Below are 21,993 nucleotides of genomic sequence, written 5' to 3'. Positions count from 1 at the left end.
TTTGTCTGTTTTTGTTTAACTATTTATTTTGAGAAATTTCCAAAGTAACAAGAATATTATAATGATAAAACAATCCTAAGTTCAAAATACCGTAAGTCAAAAATGCATTTAATACATCTAACCTACCAAACATCATAGCTTGGCCTAGTCTACCTTAAATGTGCTCAGAACACTTACATTATTAGCTTACAGTTGGGCAAAATCACCTAACACAAAGCCTATTTTGTAGTAAAGTACTGAATATCTCAAGGAATACTGTACTGAAAGTGAAAAACAGAATGGCTGTAAATGTATTCGTTGTTTACCCTCGTGACTGCACGGCTGACTGCAAGCTGCAGCTTGCTGCCACTGCCCAGTGTCATAAGACAGCATTATATTGCTAGCCTGAGAAAAGATCAAAATTCAAAATCTGAACTATGGTTTCCACTAAATGTGAATTGCTTTTGCACCACTGTGAAGTAGAAAAATTGCAAGTCAGTTTATTGTTAAGTTGGGGACTGTCTGTGTATTGTTCACTTAAATTCTCCAACTGTCAACATTTTTACAGGGCTATACATTTTAACCAATCTTTGTTAGAACCAATAAGTCTGCCAGTCATTGAATAAATGCCTCCTAATCTGATGAAGAGTATCCTCAAATAACTAATAGAAAATATATTTAGCAGTGAAATATTTAAAGCTCTCTGGTGTCAGGAATACCTACTATCAACCACCTATTCAACACTGTACTGCAGGCTTCAGCCAGTATAATGAGGCAAGAAAAAGAAAACAGATAAGAATTGGAAAGAAATAAAATTACTATTATTAGAAAAGGACATGAAATAAGAAATAAGTGAATTTAGCAAGGTTGTGAATACAGGTCAACAAACATCAGTTACATTTCTGCATACCAGCAATAAGCAATTAGAAAATTAAATTTGTTTTGTTTTGCTTTTTTAGAAAATAAAATTTTAAAAGTGATACAAGAGGGGAGAGGAGAGAAAAAAAAAGTGATACAAAAAAAATTAGCACTTAAAAAAAGCATCAAAACCATCAACCAGCAAGGGACAAATCTACCAAAAGATGTACAAAATCTATATCTAGAAAAATATGAAGTATCACTGAGAGAAATCAAAGAAGACAGGAATAAATGGAAGGTATACCTTGTTCATGGATTAGAAGACTCAATATTATAAAAATGTCAAATTTCCCAAATTGATCTATAAATTGAATACCAATTCAATCAAAATCTTAGTAGCTTTTTAAGCAGATATTGATAAGCTAACTCTAAAGTTTAAATGAAAATGCAAATACCCAAGAATAGTCAAGTTAATCTTGAAGAACCATGCTTGAAGAGATAAACTATCAGATAGTAAGACCTTTATTGTTATAAAGGTACAATTAAGAGAGTATGATTCTAGCATGATGGAACAGATGAGCTCAGAAATAGATCCACACGTAATATGAATACCTGATTTAAGACAAGGGAGGCACTAGAGAGACTGGGGAAAATGACATCTTGATAATAGTACTGGTCACATGAATATTCATATGGAAAAAAACTGAGTTGTGAACTCTCCTTAAACCATACTCAAAAAAAAAAAAAAAAAAAAAAATCAGTCCAGGTCAACTGTAGATCTAAATGTAAAAGGTAAAATAATACAGGTTCTAGACAATAACAGAGTATCATCATGATCTCAAGATAGACAAATACTTCTTAAACAGGACATAAAAAGCACTAGTATCTAAGGAGAAGACTGATAAACTAGACTACATTAAAATCAGAAACTTCTGCCTATCAAAAGATACCATTAAGAGAGTGAAAACTGAAGGCACTAAGTGCAGGAAAATACAATACTGAAAATCAACAAAGGATTCACATCCAAAATATATAAAGAACTCCTACTAATGAATATGAAAAGGACAACACAATTACAAAATAACTAAAAGAATTGAATAAGCACTTCACAAAAGGGGATATCCAAATTGCCAATAACCATATAAAAAGGCAATCAACCTCACTAGTCATCAGGGAAATATAAACTAAAAGCTCACTGACATCCAGCTACAAATTCATAAGAATAGATTAAAATTAAAAAGACTGTCAATTCCGGGGCGCCTGGGTGGCTCAGTCAGTTAAGCGTCTGACTTTGGCTCAGATCACGATCTTACAGTTCATGAGTTTGAGCCTCGCACAGGGTTTTGGGGTGACAGCTCAGAGCCTGGAGCTTACTTCGAATTCTGTCTCCCTCTCTCTCTGCCCCTCCCCCACTTGCACTCTGTCTCTCTCTCTCAAAAGTAATAAACATTAAAAAAATTAAAAAACAAAAACAGACCGACAATTCCAAGTGCTAATAAAAATGTAAAGGAAAAAAAAAAAAAAAAGAAAAAAGAAGAAAAAAGTAGAGCAATGGGAACTATTACCCTCCTGCTGGGAGTATAATATGGCACAACCATTTTGGATACTGTTGCAGAGAACTGACTAAAGCTGAACATATGAATACACTATTAACTATCAATCAGTAATTCTACTCCTAAGTTTGTAACTAACAGAAATGAGTATGTATATATGGCAAAAGAAGTATGTGGATGTTCTTAACAGCATTTTTAAAAAATTTTTTAAATGTTTATTTATTTTTGAGAAAGAGAGACAGAACACGAGCACAGGACGGGCAGAGAGAGAGGGAGACAGAATTCGAAGCAGGCCCCAGGCTGAGCTGTCAGCACAGAGCCCAATGTGGGGCTCGAATCCACGAACCATGAGATCATGACCTAAGCCAAATTCGGACGTTCAACCAACTGAGCCACGCAGGTGCCCCATTAACAGAGCATTATTTATAATAGCCCAACACTGATAACCATACACATACCTATTAATGGTTGAATGATAAATTATAATATCTTAATACATTAAAATATCATGCAGAAATGCAAATGACCCAAGTACTGCTATATGCAACAGCAGGAATGAAGAACACAAATGTAATGAATGAAGCCAGACAAAAATAATACAAACTACAAGATTTCATCATTTATATAAAGTTCAAAAACAGACAAAACTAATCTGAAGTGTTAGAAGTCAGGATAGATGTTTTATCTTTATGGAGTATACAAAAGTGTTCTGGTAATTTTCTATTTCTTGACCTGGGTACGGATTACACCACTGTATTCACTTTGTGATGACTCACTGATCTGTGCACTTCTGATCTATATGTATGCTATATTTCAACATAAAGGGTCATTAAAAAAGTTTTGAGCCTCTTATCTCCACTGGAATCAGGAAGTCTGCCAGTCAGTGAATAAGTATCCTGTAGCATGTGATGTTTACGCCATGCCCAAAACCAATAAGCTCATGTTTCGGAAATGTGCTGAAATCACCTAAGTGGTTTATCCTTAGACATTACAATTCTTGATGATTGAATTTCTCTTGCTCTCCAATAGCAGCAAAAGACTCAGCAGGTGCTGAATGAATGCTTCAACAGTTGCTCCCTCCCACTAACTTCACAGAGCTCAAGGACAAGTAGATAAACAACAGTTGAAATGACTTACTTTTTCCTTTCCAAGGCTAAACACTCCTCATCACACTCCAGCCTTGAGAAACAAATGAAAAAAACAAAAGTCAGGGCACAGATTTCACAGCTTCTACCCAACAATAAGTTCTTAGTCAACCTGGAAACAGAGCAGATTCTGGCCAAAACATGGCTACATGAGGTCCCTTTCAAGGACAGGTGGGTGGGCCTCTGGGTTATGGTAATCTAGTTCTCAGAAGGGCCTCAAAGTGTCGCCAAAATGCTTCCAATGACCCTCTCACAGCGCCACTTCCTTCTCTTGGCACAGCTGGTTCTCTGTTCTCTGTTCTCTGTGGGTTGGGCTGGACACATCTAGGTCTCTGCTTCCTCTGGCTACTGTTTGAGGAGAGGCCTAAGTCTTCTCTGGTTGTAGCTATATCCTGAATAAGATTTGCTGGATTGGAGTGGGTGGGGTCTCTTAAGTTCAAACGTCTGTTGGAACACCTACTGTGTGTGCAAGGGTTTGCTGTGGGGGATTGAGATAAATAAATAGTTCCTATCCTCTGGAAATTAATTCTAACAGAAGACACACATTTTAAAAATTACCTGGCTTGGTGAATTTCCTTCTTAGTAATTAACTTGCTGATTTCCACTGAATCTCCAAGCTGCATGTCTGTTATTTTAGAGGCCATGGAAATAGCAGCTATTCTGAAGTATAAAAAAGGGAAGAAAAGGCATTGCAGTTTCACAGGAATGTTCTAATACTAGGTACAGAGAAGACTTCCTTCAAGTCAAATCTATCACTGGACAATTCATGTGGCTTCAGAAACCCATCTATTATGAACTACCCACACGTTTATGTCGTATCTCCTCAATCAGATTCTAAGCAGCTCCACAGGAAGCAATGAGACAGTCTATTTAATCTCCCTTGAATATCCAGGCCAATGCCTGGCATTCAGTCAGTATTTCGAAACCCACTGTTGTCAAAGCCACTCTGATGTCTTTATACTCTAAAAATGCTATCTCCATGACACCTCTCTGCACCTAATCAGAGACAAACACACATCCCTAACACCTTCACCTCCTTACTCAGATCCCTTTCTGACCACCTGGTTCTAGGATTTCAGGGGGCTGCAAAGACAATTCACAGAACAGTCAGAAATCCCCACTACAGGGGAAGAGCACAGGACTTGGTCCTGGCTGTGCTACCACAAATGGTGGGATGTTAAAGCAATTCATGTAACTTCAGGACATCATCCCTTCTGATCTCAGGGTATAACAAGACCAGAAGGGAGAGAAAGAGGACGAAAAATAAAAAGGTTATTTTACAAATGAAAGTTATGGAAAGAAAGGGACAAAACAATACTTTCTCTCTGAACCATAAAAACTAGATTGAGGAAAATTTATTTAAACAACTTTCCACAACAAAAGTTGCAAGGATGCTACAATAAACACCGGTATACACGTGTATAACCTCTGTACACTGAGATCCACTGCTATTAACATTTGAGCAGCACTAACCTTTGATAAGTACTGGATGCTTCAGAGCAAATCATCATCTCTTTTCTTCGTCCACATTCACACTGCAGCTCTATCTGAAATAAGATTAACATGGAGCGACTTTTAGCACATAGAAACCATGTGAATAGGCAGGTTTCACACTTTTAAAGTCTCTCTCAAATCAAACCATGGCAGAGGATATAGACAGTAAGTGGTTACCCTTCAGGATGGAGGAAGCTAACCATGCATGCAACTAGACAACATGGTAGTTGACATACTAGGAGGGAACCGTTCATTCTACAGGGACCCTTTCTGGGAACTACTACTGTCCTTAACCCCACCTGAAGGGGCAGGCCTAGAATGAAGTTTTTAGCATTGAACCTGACCCAGGACCATCCAAGGCCTAATCAGGTCCACCGCCTGCTTTCACCTCCTCAGGGAGGCCCTACTTAGATCCCTCAGACAAGGCTAAGTTGCCCACTCTCATGCTCTCATAGCACCTTCTATCAGGGTGTAACCTCTTATTCACCACAGTCATAACTCAGTATCTGAGTAATTAGTAAGGATCTGTCCCATCTAATTGAAAGGATCATGTGCCTCCTGTTCACCGGTAGAGCCCTAGCACCTAGCAAAACATCTTGCGCAACACAGACACATATATTTGTTGAATAAATGGAGTAGGCAATCAGAGTCTCTCTTGAGAATTTGTTCTAAGGGAGAGAGACAGACTGGTCAGACAGCAGTGGGTACCTTCTGAACTAGAAGGCCACTTCAAGCTGGGCAGACAGGAATCTGTACAGTGTACCCCACCTTTCTCTTGCTCCACCTTAGCTTGCAGTTCCTTGCAACCAATGATCTCTGATTAGACTCTATGCCCAGGAGCCTCAGCTCTGGACTCACGAGCAGCCCCACAACCATAGTCAATGCCCTATCTGGAGCCAGGAATACGCACCTTGGCTTTACAAGCAGTCGTGGGGCAGGGTGAGCTGGGGTGGCAGGGTGCCATACACGGGTGGCCACAGTCAGCTCTGGGGGTGGTGCAGGGCTGCTTGCAGGCCTCATCCACAAGACACTCTCCTTTGTGACAGAGTCTCTGACACTTGTGCATTCCACATGGTAGCGTGGCACTGCAGGGTAATCCGCAAGAGATATCAGCCAGGTGACAGGGGATGTTGCTTCGTAACTAGGAGAGACAGAAGTAGCCAGATTCTTATCTCCGTGTGCGATCTGGGATGAGTTTTAACTTCCTATTCAAACATTTCTGAATTTTCAAAAAGTTATTTTGATCTTAAAAAAAATTAGGTGGATTTTCAAAATCTGAACATAATTTGTCTGAAAATAAACAAATCTGGAACTTATTTAATAACCCTTGTTATGATCCAAAAGAATTTGTGCTAGCAATCAAGTGTGACTGAGAATATACACTTCCCAGGACGGGTAGCAAGCACATGAAACTAGATAACTAGGGAGTATCTGATATGCTCTGACCAACTAGGAGGATCAGATAACCTTCTCCTCCCTTTGCAAACAGCTTAGGGCACTGAGGGTTGGGAGGCACCCTTGACCCATGGTTTCAAGACTGCTGGCAGTGCTGTTTTACAGAAATAATTAAATAATCAAATAATCAACTCTCCTCACATTTCCCAACTCATGGTATCTTTAACTTTAGGTAGCTTTATCATTTAAAAAAATTAAGAGGCAGGGGTGCCTGAGTGGTTCAGTCAGTTAAGCACCCGACTCTGGCTCCAGTCATGATCTCGTTGTTCGTGGATTCAGCCCCCACGTCAGGCTCCATGCTGACAATGCAGAGCCTGCTTGAGATTCTTTCTCTTTCCCTCTTTCTCTGACCCTCCCCCACTCATTCTCTCTCTCAAAATAAATTTTAAAAAATTAAAAAAAAAAATTAAAAGGCAGGTGCCTGAGTGGCTCAGTCGGCTGAGTGTCTGACTTCAGCTCAGGTCACGATCTTGCGGTTCATAGAGTTCGAGCCCCACATCAGGCTCATGGCTGTCAGCCTGTCAGTGCAGAGTCCACTTTGGATCCTCTGTCCCCTCCGCCTCCTTTGTCCCTCTCCTGCTTGCGCTCTCCCAAAAATAAATAAATATAAAAAAGGTGGGGGGATGGCCCCTGGGTGGTTCAGTTGGCTGGACGTCCAACTCTTGATTTTGGCTTGGGTCATGGTCCTAAGCCCCACGACAGGCTCCGTGCTGAGTGTGGAGTCTGCTTAAGATTCTCTCTCTTTCTTCCTCTGCCCCTCTCCCCAGCTCAAGCGTTCTCCCTCTTAAAAAAAAAAAAAAAAATTAAGAGGCAATAGGCCATGAAACCCCAAACTTTTAATTTTTGGAAATCACCTTCCTTCAGGATTCCTTACTCCAGGAAAAAGATGCTAGAATTTTGTTCCTGTGGGAGCAAAGTTTACTCTTACATATTGACTCAAATTCTTTTGAGAACCCTCAAAATAAGGAATATACTTTGACTCTAGTGACATCTAACTTTTACTCTTAAAAAGGCCTCCAAAGTCTAGGATGTACACGCTTCCTATCGCTTTAGAACTGCTTTAGAGTGGCACCTGGGTGGCTCAGTCAGTTCAGTGTCTGACTCTTGATTTTGGCTCAGGTCATGATCTCATGGTTCACAAGATTGAGCCCTGTGTCAGGCTCTGCTCTGACATCAGGGAGCCTGCTTGGGATTCTCTCTCTGCCCCTCCTCTGCTCAAACATGTGCTCTCTCTCAAAATAAATAAATAAACATAAAAAAAAAAGGAAGAATTGCTATATAAGTATTTTGGTAGAATGTAGTTCCCAATCATTAAACTTACCTACACTAATACCAGGGTCTGGAGATAATTTGTTTTTATTTTTTAATGTATATTTATTTTTGAGTGACAGAGTGTGGGCGGGGGAGGGGCAGAGAGAGAAGGAGACACAGAATCTGATGCGGGGCTCGAACTCACAAGCCGTGAGATCATGACCTGTGCCAAAGTCAGTCACTTAACCAACTGAGCCACCTAGGTGCCCCTGGAGATAATTTTTGCACACACTGTGTCCTCTGTTTTCCCTCCCCTCATTACTTGCCTACTTTTCATTATCCTTTAGGAAGTTACCTCCTCTACAAACACCTTCCTTGGGTGGGGGATCCTTTGATCCTGCTCAGTCCTTTGTACTTGCCCTGCTACTGTACTGTTTAAACTACTATTGCACTGTTTAAATGCCTGCCTCCTGCCCCAGAGTAAAGGCTCCACGAAGGCAGCAGTCATGCCTCTCTTGTTCTCTTCTGAATCATGTGAACTTAGCCTGTTACCCAGCACACAGTAGGTATGTAAAAAAATATTTGTTGAATGAAGTCAAATAAGCCATCAACACAAAGATGATACATGGATGTCTTAGAATGGCTACTCTCGGAGAAAGTAAGACTCATAGAGGAAGATACTAATAAACAACAAATGACTTGAGAACCACTCACAGGAAATAAGTGAAGAAAAATACGTCCATCAAGATAAAGATATTGAACGCATGTTGTCACAAATGTCAAGGGATTCCAAAAATGTTGCTTAATATGTTATGAAGTAAAAAGTAGGTTACACAATAGTATAATCTTAAAAGAGTATGAGAAAGTGTGTATCACACATGACTTATAGTCTATACACAAGAATGTGAACAGTATTTATTTCTGGATTGTAGAATGTATGCTCTTAATTGTCTACAATGAATATGCATTTTTTAAGTAAAGAATTCTTAAAAGTGTTTCAAAGGGTCTATAGGTAATGGTGCCAAATAAGCTTACAAATTGAGAATGAGGATGAAAAGTCCTTCATGGTAATGGCACTGCAGAGGTGTAGGTGAGCCTGGAGGAAGGTGTTTTGACCTAGTGGCCAGAATAGGAAGCTGCACAGGGCACAGAGGAAGGAAGAGTGGCCCCTGGTGGAGAGACACCACCACTCTTGGGATGCTCTTAATGAAACACCTTTATGCAGGCTAGCAACCTTTGCTGGTGAACCTGGAAGTTGTCTCTGAAATACAGCCCATGTTCTCAAGGTCAACTGACTGAGTTTAACTTAGTTGCAACCAGAGTAAAAATGAAAGCAAAAGAGGCTCACTATACTACCTATTGTGTAACTTCATTCACGTGACATTCTGGAAAAGGCAAAACTACTGGGACAGATAATAGATCACTGATTGCTGGGGCCTGGAGACAGGAGGGAAAATAACTATAGAGATGCATGAAGGAAGGACACCTGGCTGGCTCAGTCAGTACAGCATGTGACTCTTGATCTCAAGGTCATGAGTTCAAGCTCCACATTGGGTGTAGAGATTATAAATAAAAACTTAAAAAAAAAAAAGGGCATGAAGGAATATTTGGGGGGTGAATGAACTATTCTACATCTCGATTATGGTGATGGTTACATGACTGTATGAATGTTTTTGCAAAACTCAAGGACCTGTACACTTAAAAGGGTAAAATTCTATTTTATGCAAATTATACCTTAATTAATTAAAATGTTTATTTTATTTATTTTGAGAGAGAGAGGGAGAGAGAGAGAGCACATGAGCAGAGGAGGAGCAGAGAGAGAGGGAGAAAGATAATCCAAAGTACGCTCTGTGCTGCCAGCACAGAGACCTACACGGGGCTTGAACTCACACACTGTGAGATCATGACCTGAGCCGAAGTCAGTTGCTTAACCAACTGAGCCATGCAGGCACCCCAAATTCTACCTTAACTTAAAAAAAGAAAAGAAAAAAGGGGCCAAAGCAAACCTCTGCTTCTTGGAGTATATTTTTACTTTGAGAAACAATGAGACTAACAACTCTAAAAGTAATTCAATCATAAATCTCTAGCTGGAACAATGAATACTTGGGAGAGAAAACTTACCTCGTGTTTGCCCATGCACCACTTCTGAGTCAGGAAAGTACAAGGGGGACACTTCTCTTCACTATGACAAGAATGATACACTGTTAAGAGAGAAAGGAAATTAGGAATTATGTCTAATTAGGAATAATGTTTAAATAAAGCACATAAATTATTATATATGTTTTAATGGTATAGAACATAGAACTTTTAAGTTTAGAAGCTGGGAATACTTTTTAAAATGGTCACAGGAAAGTAAAAAGTAGGCGACTTTATTTCAAAGTGCTGAAGGATGAGCATGAGTGAGTAAAAGAAATCCCACTGAGGTGGGACAGACACACCAAACACAGAAGCAGAGAAGGAGGCAGCTTTTCCACTCATCTCCTGCAGCACAGACCCTGGTCTGTCCACTCTACTCAGTCATTCTTTTGGCCCTATCACATACAGCTCAGTTATCTCTGCTACTCATGCCATCTGACATGCTCCCCTGATTCCTTTCAATTTCCTTGCTGCCTGTAAGAGGCAGTTCATCCTAACTCATCTCCTCCAACAAAGCCTTTCTTGGCTCACCATACCCTGCTCAGAGCTCTGTTACACTCCCTAATGTCAATGGCTTGCTACCATGTTATCTGGCCCATCTTTATGAAACGGTTGGTTGTGTGTCATGTGCATGTAACTACCATCCTCTTCCTCTTGGGAAGAACAGAAAAATCTTGAGATCATGGGTTACTTTTTTCTTCCTCTGAACCTCTCTCTGTGTCTGATACCATGGTGGGTATACAACTAACTCTCAAGAAAAGTTAAAAGAATGCTGAACAAAAGTGGGCTAAAACAGCACACCTCAAAAATGGTTAAGTTCTTATTATGGACATTACCCACCAGGATTTGGACTTCATCTGTGACATTTGCAAATGAGTGTGAAGGAGGGAGTGGGTGAGTATTGGCTGGGGCACTTACTTCATCTGGTGTGAACACCAAACTAAGTTGGGAGGGCCCTCCAAAGGTCCCCAGGAAAGAAGGGACATTCTACTCCATGAGGAATTTACTTCTTTTTTACTCTATTAAAATACTCAAGAAATGAAAACGGGTTGTTTATTTGTCAGTCTGAACTATATGGCTTACTGTAAGTACCAAATCTGGTGACTTCAGTTATTTCAGGTTTGCCTCTGGGACTTGGTAAAATGAAATGACGAGCCTACCATGGTCCTAGAGGAAAGCTAGTGACTAGACTGGACAGAAAATGGATGGTATTAAGTAGCTGCTGGCCGGACGTCTACAGCAGTTTATGAAAGAAGAATTGGAAATAATTATCTAACAACATGAGACTAAGTTATAGCCCATCCATGTACTAGCACACTCCATTAACCACTAAAAATCTATATTGTAGAAAAATATTTATTGACAAGAAGAAAGATTAAAATTACAATAAGAGGGGAAAATCCAGTTAAAATAAATTCAGTAGCATCACACTTTAATATTATGAAAAAAAAATGCAAATATCTATTTTGCCCATGTAAAAAGCCCTGAGAAATATATATTAAGGTGTAAAAAGGTGACATAATGGATGATTTAATTTCAATCTTTTGACTTCATCTCATTTATTCTGAGAGAGAGAGAGAGAGAGAGAGAGAGAGCATTCACATGAGTGGAAGAGAGGGAGAGAGAGAGAATCCTAAGCAGACTCTGCACTGTCAATGCAGAGTCCCTATGTGGGGCTCAAACTCACAACTGAGATTATGAGCCGAAATCAAGAGTTGGATGCTTAACCAACCGAGCCACCTAGGCACCCCTCTTTCTTTTTATACAGTAAACATATATTACTTCCTTAACAACAAAAAGTTAGTTTCAATTTTGCAAAAAGATGTTCAACTTTGAAATATAAATCAAAATTGAAGGCAACAAGAAGAAAAGTCCCTGAAAGACAAGATCAGCTGGCGATTCTTCCAGCCTTTCAGGTGTGTTTGATATCCACTGAGTAAAGAAATGGAGTGCACTGTTGATTCTCAGCTGTGGCCCAGATCACAGACTCACCTTCACAGAAGCAGCCCCTGAGAACAGGGAACAGGGGTGGCCATCACAACATGACCTCAGAGCAGTAAAGACTGTCATGCAACATCCTAAATGACACAGTGTGAAACAGGCTGTGAGATGGGGGAGGCAAGGAGTTGGGACCCACCTGGATGGTCACATTCATGGACTCTGGCGCAGGTCTGGGTACATTCGGGGGGTCTGGTGCCACAGGGAACTGGAGGGTAGATCACTGACGCACCACAGTGGCAGGTTAATTCATCAAAACCTGATGGAGCAGCAATGAAACAAAACAACCCTTCATGATGTGCACATACATATTTACACAGACAACACACGCACACACACACACACACACACACACACACACACATTTATTTTGGCTTGTATTACTTTTTAGGGGACTGCTTTTTTCAAAAAATGTTTTTATTTTATTAAACCTGAGCTGGTGGCAATGGAGCAGACAGATAAGAAGCATTTCATTTTTACTTGCAACAAACTGTAAGTCCATGAGTAACCCAGGAAATTTTTACATATATTTTATAAACAACAGATCTATAGACCATCTCTTTTGAGAGAACAAGAGACTTCTGCTAAAGACATAGCTTTTTATTTTTTCAAACTCCTTTAGTTAGGAAAATGGATAGAGATTATGAAAGCCACAGGTAATTAACAAACATACAAAAATATATATTTGAATATACACCTCAGAGAAGCACTGAAGCCACTCAAAAAAATTCTTACAGGTCTAATCAACACCTATCATACTAGAAATTTGAAGTTGAAATGAAGCACAGAGCTACATCTGAGTTCATTACACACAGGCCTCAAATCAAAATGAGGGCTCACACTGGACAGCTCTAATAAGCAGCCTACCTTGTCACGAGCTCTCTTAACTCCTAAATCCCAAGAGGAGTCAGTTCTCCAACTCTAAGTCTTAGTAGAGGCCAGGACTTTGGCCATGGTTCCCAACTAGATCACCAAGGGTCAGAAGCCCAGGGCTCTTGAGATTCTTCCACCTACTGCCCCTCTCCAGTCAGCACTCTCTTCAGCAAACCCATCAGAGGCTATACAATGTGGTGTAAAGAGCCCCGTAAATATAGTCAGGAGACTTAGGCTTCTGGTCCTGGACCTTCTACTTACTTACTTAGTGACTGTGGGCTGGTAGTTTAACATCTCTGAGCTTTCTACTGGTCAAATGGGAATACCAAACTTTGACCTATCCATTCAACAAGCTAATATATGTGAATTAGCTAGGTAAAGGGCAAGGGGCCATGTAAGTTGTTTTCATGGAATTCATGTGTGTGTGATTTATATCAAAGCACTGACTCAACTCCTTTTTGAAATTAAGTAGGTCTAGCATTCTATCAAAGACATTTTGGGAAATCTTGATCTAGGCCAATCTTTTAATGTAGCAGTTCTCAAAGTATGCTCTGTTGACCCATAGGGGTCCCTGAGGGTCTTCAGGGAGTCCATAAGGCCAAAATTATTTTCATAATCAGACTAAGACATGGTTCTTTGCCCCACTATGTTGACATTCGCAGTGATGGTGCAAAACCAAGAGTTGGTAAAACTGCCAGGGTCTTAGCGCAAATCAAGGCAGTAGTACCAAACTGTAATCACTGTAGTTTTCATCACCATAAAAAAGTCCTCGATGAAGCAGTAAAGAAAAAAACAACTGATCCTTAAATACATGTCTTTTCCATAATCTGAAATAAAGTGCTTACGCCGCACACTAAAATACAGTCTGGCTGTTATAAAAATTTGTTTATTTATTTTATGGTGAGCCTGGGTGTCTCAGTCAGTTAAGCATCTGACTTCGGCTCAAGTCATAGTCTCATGGTTCATGAGATCAAGCCCTGCACTGGGCTGTCTGATGTCACCGCAGAACTTGCTTCGGATCCTCTGTCCCCCCTCTCTGCCCCTCCTTTGTGCTCTGTCTCTCTGTCTCTCTGTCTCTCTCTCTCTCTCTGTCAAAAATAAATAAACATTAAAAAAAAATCTGGTTATTAAAAATAAACTAGTATGAGTGCTCACTTCAGCAGCACATATACTAAAAAAACAACTAATATGGGATAGGAAACTATCAAAATCCTGGAGGAGATCACAGGGAGCAACCTCTCTGACCTTGGCCGTAGCAACTTTTTTCTAGATATGTCACCAAAGGAAAGGGAAATGAAAGTGAACATGAACTACTGGGACTTCATCAAGATTAAAAAGCTTCTGCACAGCAAAGGGAACAATCAACAAAACTAAAAGGCAGCCTGAGGAATGGGAGAAGATATTTGCAAAACGACATTACCTGATAAATGGGTAGTATCCAAAATCTATAAAGAACTTACCAAATTCAACACCCAAAAAACAAATAACCCAGTTAAGAAATGGGCAGAAGACATGAATAGACATTTTTCCAGAGAAGACATACACATGGCTAACAGACACATGAAAGGAGGCTCAACATCACCCATCATCAGAGAAACACAAATCAAAACCACAATGAAATACCACTTCACACTTGTCAGAATGGCTAAAATTAATAACACAAGAAACAACAGGTGTTGGCAAGGATGTCGAGAAAGGGGAACTCTCTTGTACTGTTGGTAGGGATGAAAACTGGTACAGCCACTCTGGAGAAACAGCGTGGAGGTTCCTCACAAAACTAGAAACAGAACTACCCTACCACCCAGCAATTGCACTAGTAGGTATTTACTCAAAGGATATAAAAATACAGATTTGGAGGGGTATACACACCCCAAAATTTACAGCAGCATTACTAACAATAGCCAAACTATGGAGAGAGCCCAAATGCCCACTGACTGATCAATGGATAAAGATGATGTGGTACATATATACAATGGGATACTACTCAGCCATCAAAAAGAACAAAACCTTGCCATATGCAACAACATGGATGGAGCTGGAATGTATGTACTAAGTGAGATCAGTCAATCAGACAAAGACAACCTACGATTTCACTTGTATGAGGAATTTAAGAAACAAAACAGATAAACATATGGAAAGGGAGGTGGGGGACACAGAGAGGGAAAGAAACCACAAGAGACTCTTAAAGACAGAGAACAAACTAAGAGTTGATGGAGGGAGGAGGGTGGGGGATGGGCTAGATGGGTGATGGGTATTAAGGAGGGCACTTGTGATGAGCACTGCATGTTGTAAGTGCTGAATGAATGTAAGTGATGAATCACTGAATTCTACTCCTGAAGCCAATATTGCACTGTATGTTAACTAAAATTTAAATTAAAAGAAAAAACCTAATACATATTTTTTAAATTCCTCATTTTAATCTCTAATATGATGAGTATAGCTATAATTCACATAAAAAGAGCTCTTTGAGGGTCCTTGGCAATTTTTAAGAATGTAAGTAAGTCCTAAGATGAAAAAGTTTACAAACTGCTGCTAATAATACAGAGAAGGAAGACTGCTGAGGACAGAATTTGGTTCAATGATATTTAAGAGTAATCCATTAATGAACCAGATCTCATTTTAGGATTGTTGCTTACATCCCAAGTTTCGTACATTCAGGGATGACAATGCAGCATGAGAATAACTTTTTAAAGTCACAACATATCTGAAATACTTAGGCTTAGTTGAGTAACCCATACCAAACTAATCAGTCCCTCAAAATATATTATGCCTGAACTTCTAGACAACTCTTAAGAGTTTTTTTTTTTTTTTTTAAGTTAATTTATTTATTCTGAGAGAGAGATAGGGAGAGAGAGAATTTTAAGCAGGCACTGCACTATCAGTACAGAACCCAATGTGGGGCTCAATCCCACCCACTGCAAGAACATATGACCTAGGCCAAAATCAAGAGTTGGATGCTTAATGGACTGAACCACTCAGGTGCCCCTATCAAACTTTTTAATCAATCAATTAACTGTTTAATAAATTTTTTGAGACAGCACAGGGGAGGTGCAGAGAGGGAGAGAGAATCTTAAGCAGGGTCCACACCCAGCGCAGAGCCCAACATGGGGCTCGATCTCACAACTGTGAAATCACGACCTGAGCCGAAATCAAGACCTAGACACTTAACCAACTGAGCCACCCACAGATCCCTAGAAAACTCTTTAATAAAAGCATACAGTGAAGACACTCACTGGCTTGCCAGCATGACTGGCAGTTCCCACGATGACAAGGTTCTTCACATCTATGAAGGCCACAACGGAGTTTCCTCCCACAAATCAAAGGACACTTGTGCTCCTTATCCTAAGAAGAGATTCATATTTGTTTGCAAAATTATCTACATTTTATATTTTCCACAAACAACAAGAAGATTAATTTAAAAAAAAGCTTTCTACAGTTATGGATGAAATGATGTCTGGAATTAGCTTCAAAATAATCAGAGGGAGCAGGTGGAGAGGTGGATGAAACAAGATTAGTTATGAGCTGATCACTACTGAAGCTGGATGTTGCATATATGGGATGCATGCTAATCTTTCTGCTTTTGTGTATGTTTGAAATTTTCAATAATAGGAAGAAATCTTTATGTCTTCAAATACTGATTTATAAATAAGTCTTTTTTTTTTAATGTTTATTTTGAGAGACAGAGCCAGTGAGCAGGGGAGGGGCAGAGAGAGAGGGAGAGAGAAGATCTGAAATGGGCTCTTTGTGACAGTAGCAAGCCTGATACAAGGCTTGAACTCACAAACCACAAGATCATGACCTGAGCCAAAGTCAGATGCTAAACTGACTGAGCCACCCAGGCGCCCCTAAAAGTAAGTCTTAATATGTTGTACAATTTCATCATTCTTCATCTTATCAGTATGTAAACTTCAAAAATAACAATTATGTAAGATATACATACATAAGCATGTGTACACATGCACTACTTTGCTAATGGCACTGTGTGCTCTTGTTTGTACACACACAAACACACGCACAACATGGTAACCCAATTACTGCCAAGTGGTGCTTTATTTAGTTCCATATAAGTGAATACTTCAGATAAGTGAAACTTGCTCCTTTCAAAAATGCCCCACTCATTTTGCCTATTGACCTGATCCAAGCTGTATATGAAACCCAAAGCCCAAATTGCTAAGACCAGCCCAATCTGTGTATTGGGACAGCACACAATCTCCTGCAGAGGACTGTATGCTCATCTGATGGTCTTAGGCTCTGGAGCCTGAGGGCTTCTGTCTTTCTTCTCTTTCCCCATATTGCCACTGGCTGACTTCTTGACTTGGCAAAGGCCTAAAAAGGCCCAGGCCTGTCTCTCTGGGCAGCTCTCTCACTACTGCTCAGGGGCCTCTCCCAGTGATGTCTGAATCTGGACTACATTCCAGATGGCTGAGGTTTCTAGATGCTTGGCCCCCGGATGAATGAAATCTGATTGTACCTAATGATAGGTCCACTTACCACACAGCATATCTCATTACATTTATGTCGTCCACACAACCGTTTCTTGTTACATCGCTTATCACACATAAATGTAGCATCTGTTGTGGCCAATTAAAAAGAAAAAAAAAGAAAGGAGATGAACATTCACTCAACAAATATTCGATGACTACAAGCTGAAGAAACACATATGTAATAATGTAAATAAATTAGTTATGGTGAAAATGCATATTAAAATAAGATATGCTAAAAATTTTCACCTGTCAGATTGTACAGAAAAAAAAAAAAGACAATATGGTACGGGTGAAGGTGTAGAGAACAAGGCACACTCCGTGGATGGGAGTATAAACTTTTGGTACACATATGTTACCTATCAAAAATTTAAATGGTAATTCTATTTTAAGTAACTATTCCTATACATATACTTTTGAAAATATATTTTTATATATTTTAATATATTTTGTTGCACAACCAACAAAAGAAGAAACACAAATTGGGGCTTGATCAAAACTGAAAGATTTTGTGTACCAAGGACACCACTAAGAAAGTGAAAAGACAGCGCACATAACAGGAGAAAATATTTGCAAATCATCTATCTATAAAGCTCTAGGATCTAAAATACATAAAGAATTCTTACAACTCAACAAGAAGAGAACCCAATTAAAAGACAGACAAAGGACTTAAACAGACTCTTTTCCAAAGAAGATTACAAATGGCAAAGTACATTTAAAAATGTTCAGCATCACTAGGGAAATGCAAATCAAAACCTTAATGACATATCACTTCATATCTACATAGGATAGCTTTAAGAAAAAAAACACATAAGAAACGAAAATAAAAACAAAAAAATAAGTGGGGCGTCTGGGTGGCGGGAATGTAAAATGATGTAGGTGCTACGGAAAACTGCTGTGGCAGTTCTTTAAAAAAGTACACACAATTATCATATGATCCATCAACTCCACTTGTAGGTATGTATCCAAAAAAATTTAAACAAAAACTGTGTACAAATGTTCATAGTAGCACTAATCCAAATAGCCAGAATATCGAAACAACCCACAATGTCCATCAACAGATGAATAAATTGCGATATATCCACACAATGAAGTATTATTCAGTCATAAAGAGGAATGAAGTACTGATATGTGCTACACATGGATGAATCTTGAAAACATGCTAAGTGAAAAAAGCTGGGTATAAAAAGGTTATGTATTATAGAATTCCATTTATATGAAATACTCAGAATAGGTAAACCCATAGCAGTTTAGTGGTTCCTCGGGGCTTGAGGGGGTAGTGAGTGGGAAGTGAAAAGTTAATGAATACAGGGTCTCCCCCTTAGGTATGAAAATGTTTTAGAACTAGATACAGGTGATGGTTGCACAACACTGTGAATCTGTTACATGCCAATGAATTGTACACTTTAAATAAATGCTTACTTTAAGAGAGAGACAGTGTATGTGAAAGTGAGCAGGGGAGGGGCAGTGAGAGAGGGAGAGACTCTCAAGCAGGCTCCGCACTGTCAGCGCACAGCCTGACATGGGGCTCGACCTCATGAACTATGAAGTCATGACCTGAGTTGAAATCAAGAGTCAGACACTTAACCAACTGACTACCCAGGCACCCCTGAATTGTACACTTTAAAACAGCCCATTCTACATTATGTGAATTTTACCTGAATTTTTAAAAATAGGCTAGGTGCTGAAGTATTTATGAGTGAAATGATGTTTGAGATTTATTTTCAAAGTACTTCAGTGAAAATAAAAAGGAGGGAAGGAAGGGATGGAAACAAGATAGGCAAAATGCTGACTACTGATGATGGGTGACAGGTGCATAGGGGTTTATTATATTAATCTTTCTACTCTCACATATGGTTAAAAGTTTTGATAATAAAGTTTTAAAAAGTGGGACAAGATGGATACTGTATTATTCATAATGGGGAAAAACTGGAGACAAACTAAATGATCACCAAGAGGGAAAGAGTGAACCTCACTGTGGCATACCCACATACAGAATACTGTGAAAGAGGGAGAGTTATATACACTGACATAGAAAATGTCTTTGAGGGAAGAAGAAAAAAAAAAACCAAATTGCAAACAATATGTTTAGTATAAAATTAAGTTTAGGAGAAAAAAATAAAACTAACTGGCAGATGTATAAAGCTATATGAATACAGAAAAATATCTGGACCCAAATCCAACAAACTAGTAACAGTTTCATCAGGGAAGGGGAGGAGGGAAAAATCAGGTTAGGGTGTATTTTCACTTTTTCCTTTATATTGTTTTTATTCCGTTTTTTTTTTTTTTTCTTTTTTTACTTTAAAAGCATATTAATGTAATTTTTTCAAATTATATTTTTAATAACCACAATTTTGGCTGTGGTTTTAAGGCAGATATTTCTGCTTACCTTCCAAACAACCACTCCCCACCTTCTTCTTTTTTTTTTTTTAAATTTTTTTTTTAACGTTTATTTATTTTTGAGACAGAGAGAGACAGAGCATGAATGGGGGAGGGTCAGAGAGAGGGAGACACAGAATCCGAAACAGGCTCCAGGCTCTGAGCTGTCAGCACAGAGCCCGACGCGGGGCTCGAACTCGCGGACCATGAGATCATGACCTGAGCCGAAGTCGGCCGCTTAACCGACTGAGCCACCCAGGCGCCCCCCACTCCCCACCTTCTGAAGGCTAACAGAGGCTTAATTCTGCTCAGAAACTAGGTACCCATGTGCTCCTAGTTTCAGGGGTGAATGTAGAAAAGTCTAGCCTATTAATTCCATTTTCTTTGCTAACGTTGGGTTTAGGCAGGAGCATGTGATACAAAGTGTACTGAGGTCCTCTCAGGATTGTCTTCCTTGCTCTTGAGAAGGAAAGGAAGCTTAAGAATATCTTTCTTTCCTTTAGATATTCCTGGGTAAGATGTTGATGTGTGGACTTGTTGTAGCTAATTTATATCCATGAGGAGAAAACCAAGAAAATCAGAGAAGCTGAACTGGAGTCCTGGAATCAGGAGGTTGGAATTAACCAACTCTGGACTTGTTCTGCCTCCATACTTCCTATTATGTGAGACAGTAAAGCCCCTTATCGCTAAAGTTATTTTTCCTTGGGTTTTTGATACCTGCAGACAAAAGCATCCTAATCTAAAACAGCTTTCTTCCTGGCCAGAATAAGATCTTTTTATTTTGTACACATTTAACTTCTATCACTTTTCCAAACAGGTATTAAGGTGGCTTAAACAAAAGACTAAGTGATGGTGAGCAAAAGAAAGAATCTTAATAGTGTGGGATGTCAGGATCAAAGACAAAGGAAGAAACAATACTGTAGGCCTCAAGGTTAAGAAGGCTTGCTGGCTGAGTACCTGTTCCAGGTGTCCAACAGTCATATCAAGCTTTAAGGGGATCTAGCATCAGAGTCAGTATGTAAAAAGCTTGCTGCATTAGGTATTATTCTCCTTCACCCCCACTACTACCATTTTATTATGAAAATTTCCAAACATAAAAGTTGAAACAACTTTACAGTGAATATCCATATGCCCATTACTGAGATTTTACCATTATTTTTTCACCTTTCTATCCACCTATCAATTTACCTTAATATTTGATACATTTTAAAGTAAACTGCAGATATGACTACACTTACCTTTTTTAGAACTTAATTAACCAGAACTTATGATTTTTATTTTTCTTTTGAGGCAAAAGAAAATGAAACATAGAAAATGAAACATATAAAATGAAATATACAAATCTTAAGTGTACCTTTGCGGAATTATGACATATATAATACAAACCCTTATCAAGAAACAGAACAATTACTTTTACCCCAGAAAGTCCCCTCATGCCCATTCTCAGTCATACCTTCACTTTTGAGACTGGTACATGGAAGCTCCTATGGAAAAAGGAAAAGAAAAACAAAAAACAAAAAACAAAAAACCAACAGTAACTCCTTTAGGAACAAATGAAACAACACAACTAGAGTATAATGCTATATATAACACGTACACCCTAAATATCCTATACTTTTCTGGTAGTCACTTATTCGCCAACTTCACCTATCTGGAGCTAGGTTAGCCCAGTTTCTATATGAATATGCTTTACTCACAGTGGGTCTCCTGGTTTACTGACATTTCGTGCAAATATAATTGTAACAATCTTTGTGGTCTGGCCTCCTAATTGAAAGTAGATTTTAGGAATTATAAAATCTGAATGGAAGGAGGGATTGCTAAAAGTACATAAAGCAAAGAAAAAAAATTGCCTGGCAAAGGAGACAGAAAAAGCCACAAAAAGCAGAAAAATTGAAAATATGTAATAATCTGGTACCAGAGGCAAACAGGTCAACACACTTAAGAGCAGCATGACACTGCAGAAATGCAGCAAAGTAGAATATAGTAGTCCTCTGGCATTCAGTTTTATGACTTTGGTAATTACGTATGAACGACCCCAAAGATCTACCATATGTAACTTGCTGAGGCATGATCCCAAATAACATGTGTGGAGAGGATGCTGTGTGGGAAGCAAGTCAGTCACTTGGGGGAGAGTGAGCCTGGCTGCCCAGTATCTACATCTGAATTTGGCTTTGATGTCATTTGCAGGTTGCTAGGTACTCAGAAACTAGCAAAATGCTAAAAATATTCTTTCTTAGTGAAAAGGACTCTGAAGAAAAGGGCAGTTACTAGAGTTGAAAACAGAAGCAAAAGTCTAAGAAATGGAAGATTCTTGGCTACAAAGATGTCTTAGATACATTAGTTGGCTGGGTTGGATGATAAGGAAGAGTTGCCCATATGTTCCCTGGAGAT

General features: G+C 39.2%; 1 protein-coding gene across 3 annotated transcripts in view; it reads right to left on the bottom strand.

Moving 5' to 3' along the window:
• The window catches only part of NFX1 (nuclear transcription factor, X-box binding 1), a 73,441-nt gene that overhangs the window by 5,127 nt on the left and 46,321 nt on the right, over positions 1 to 21,993 (bottom strand). For all 3 annotated transcript variants that reach the window (XM_007076577.3, XM_042963424.1, XM_007076578.3), the window contains exons 11-19: positions 21,056 to 21,086; positions 17,234 to 17,313; positions 15,976 to 16,084; positions 12,009 to 12,128; positions 9,857 to 9,936; positions 5,940 to 6,170; positions 5,009 to 5,082; positions 4,094 to 4,195; positions 3,528 to 3,569 (exon numbers count right to left, since the gene is read on the bottom strand). In XM_007076577.3, the coding sequence (XP_007076639.1) occupies positions 3,528 to 3,569; positions 4,094 to 4,195; positions 5,009 to 5,082; positions 5,940 to 6,170; positions 9,857 to 9,936; positions 12,009 to 12,128; positions 15,976 to 16,084; positions 17,234 to 17,313; positions 21,056 to 21,086 (869 nt within the window). The remainder of the gene's footprint in view (positions 1 to 3,527; positions 3,570 to 4,093; positions 4,196 to 5,008; positions 5,083 to 5,939; positions 6,171 to 9,856; positions 9,937 to 12,008; positions 12,129 to 15,975; positions 16,085 to 17,233; positions 17,314 to 21,055; positions 21,087 to 21,993) is intronic.

The sequence above is a fragment of the Panthera tigris genome, chromosome D4, assembly GCF_018350195.1.
Source record: "Panthera tigris isolate Pti1 chromosome D4, P.tigris_Pti1_mat1.1, whole genome shotgun sequence".
NCBI classification, from domain to species: Eukaryota; Metazoa; Chordata; class Mammalia; order Carnivora; family Felidae; genus Panthera; species Panthera tigris.
Note: the sequence above shows the minus strand (reverse complement) of the source record. Positions and strands in the feature narration are given on the sequence as shown.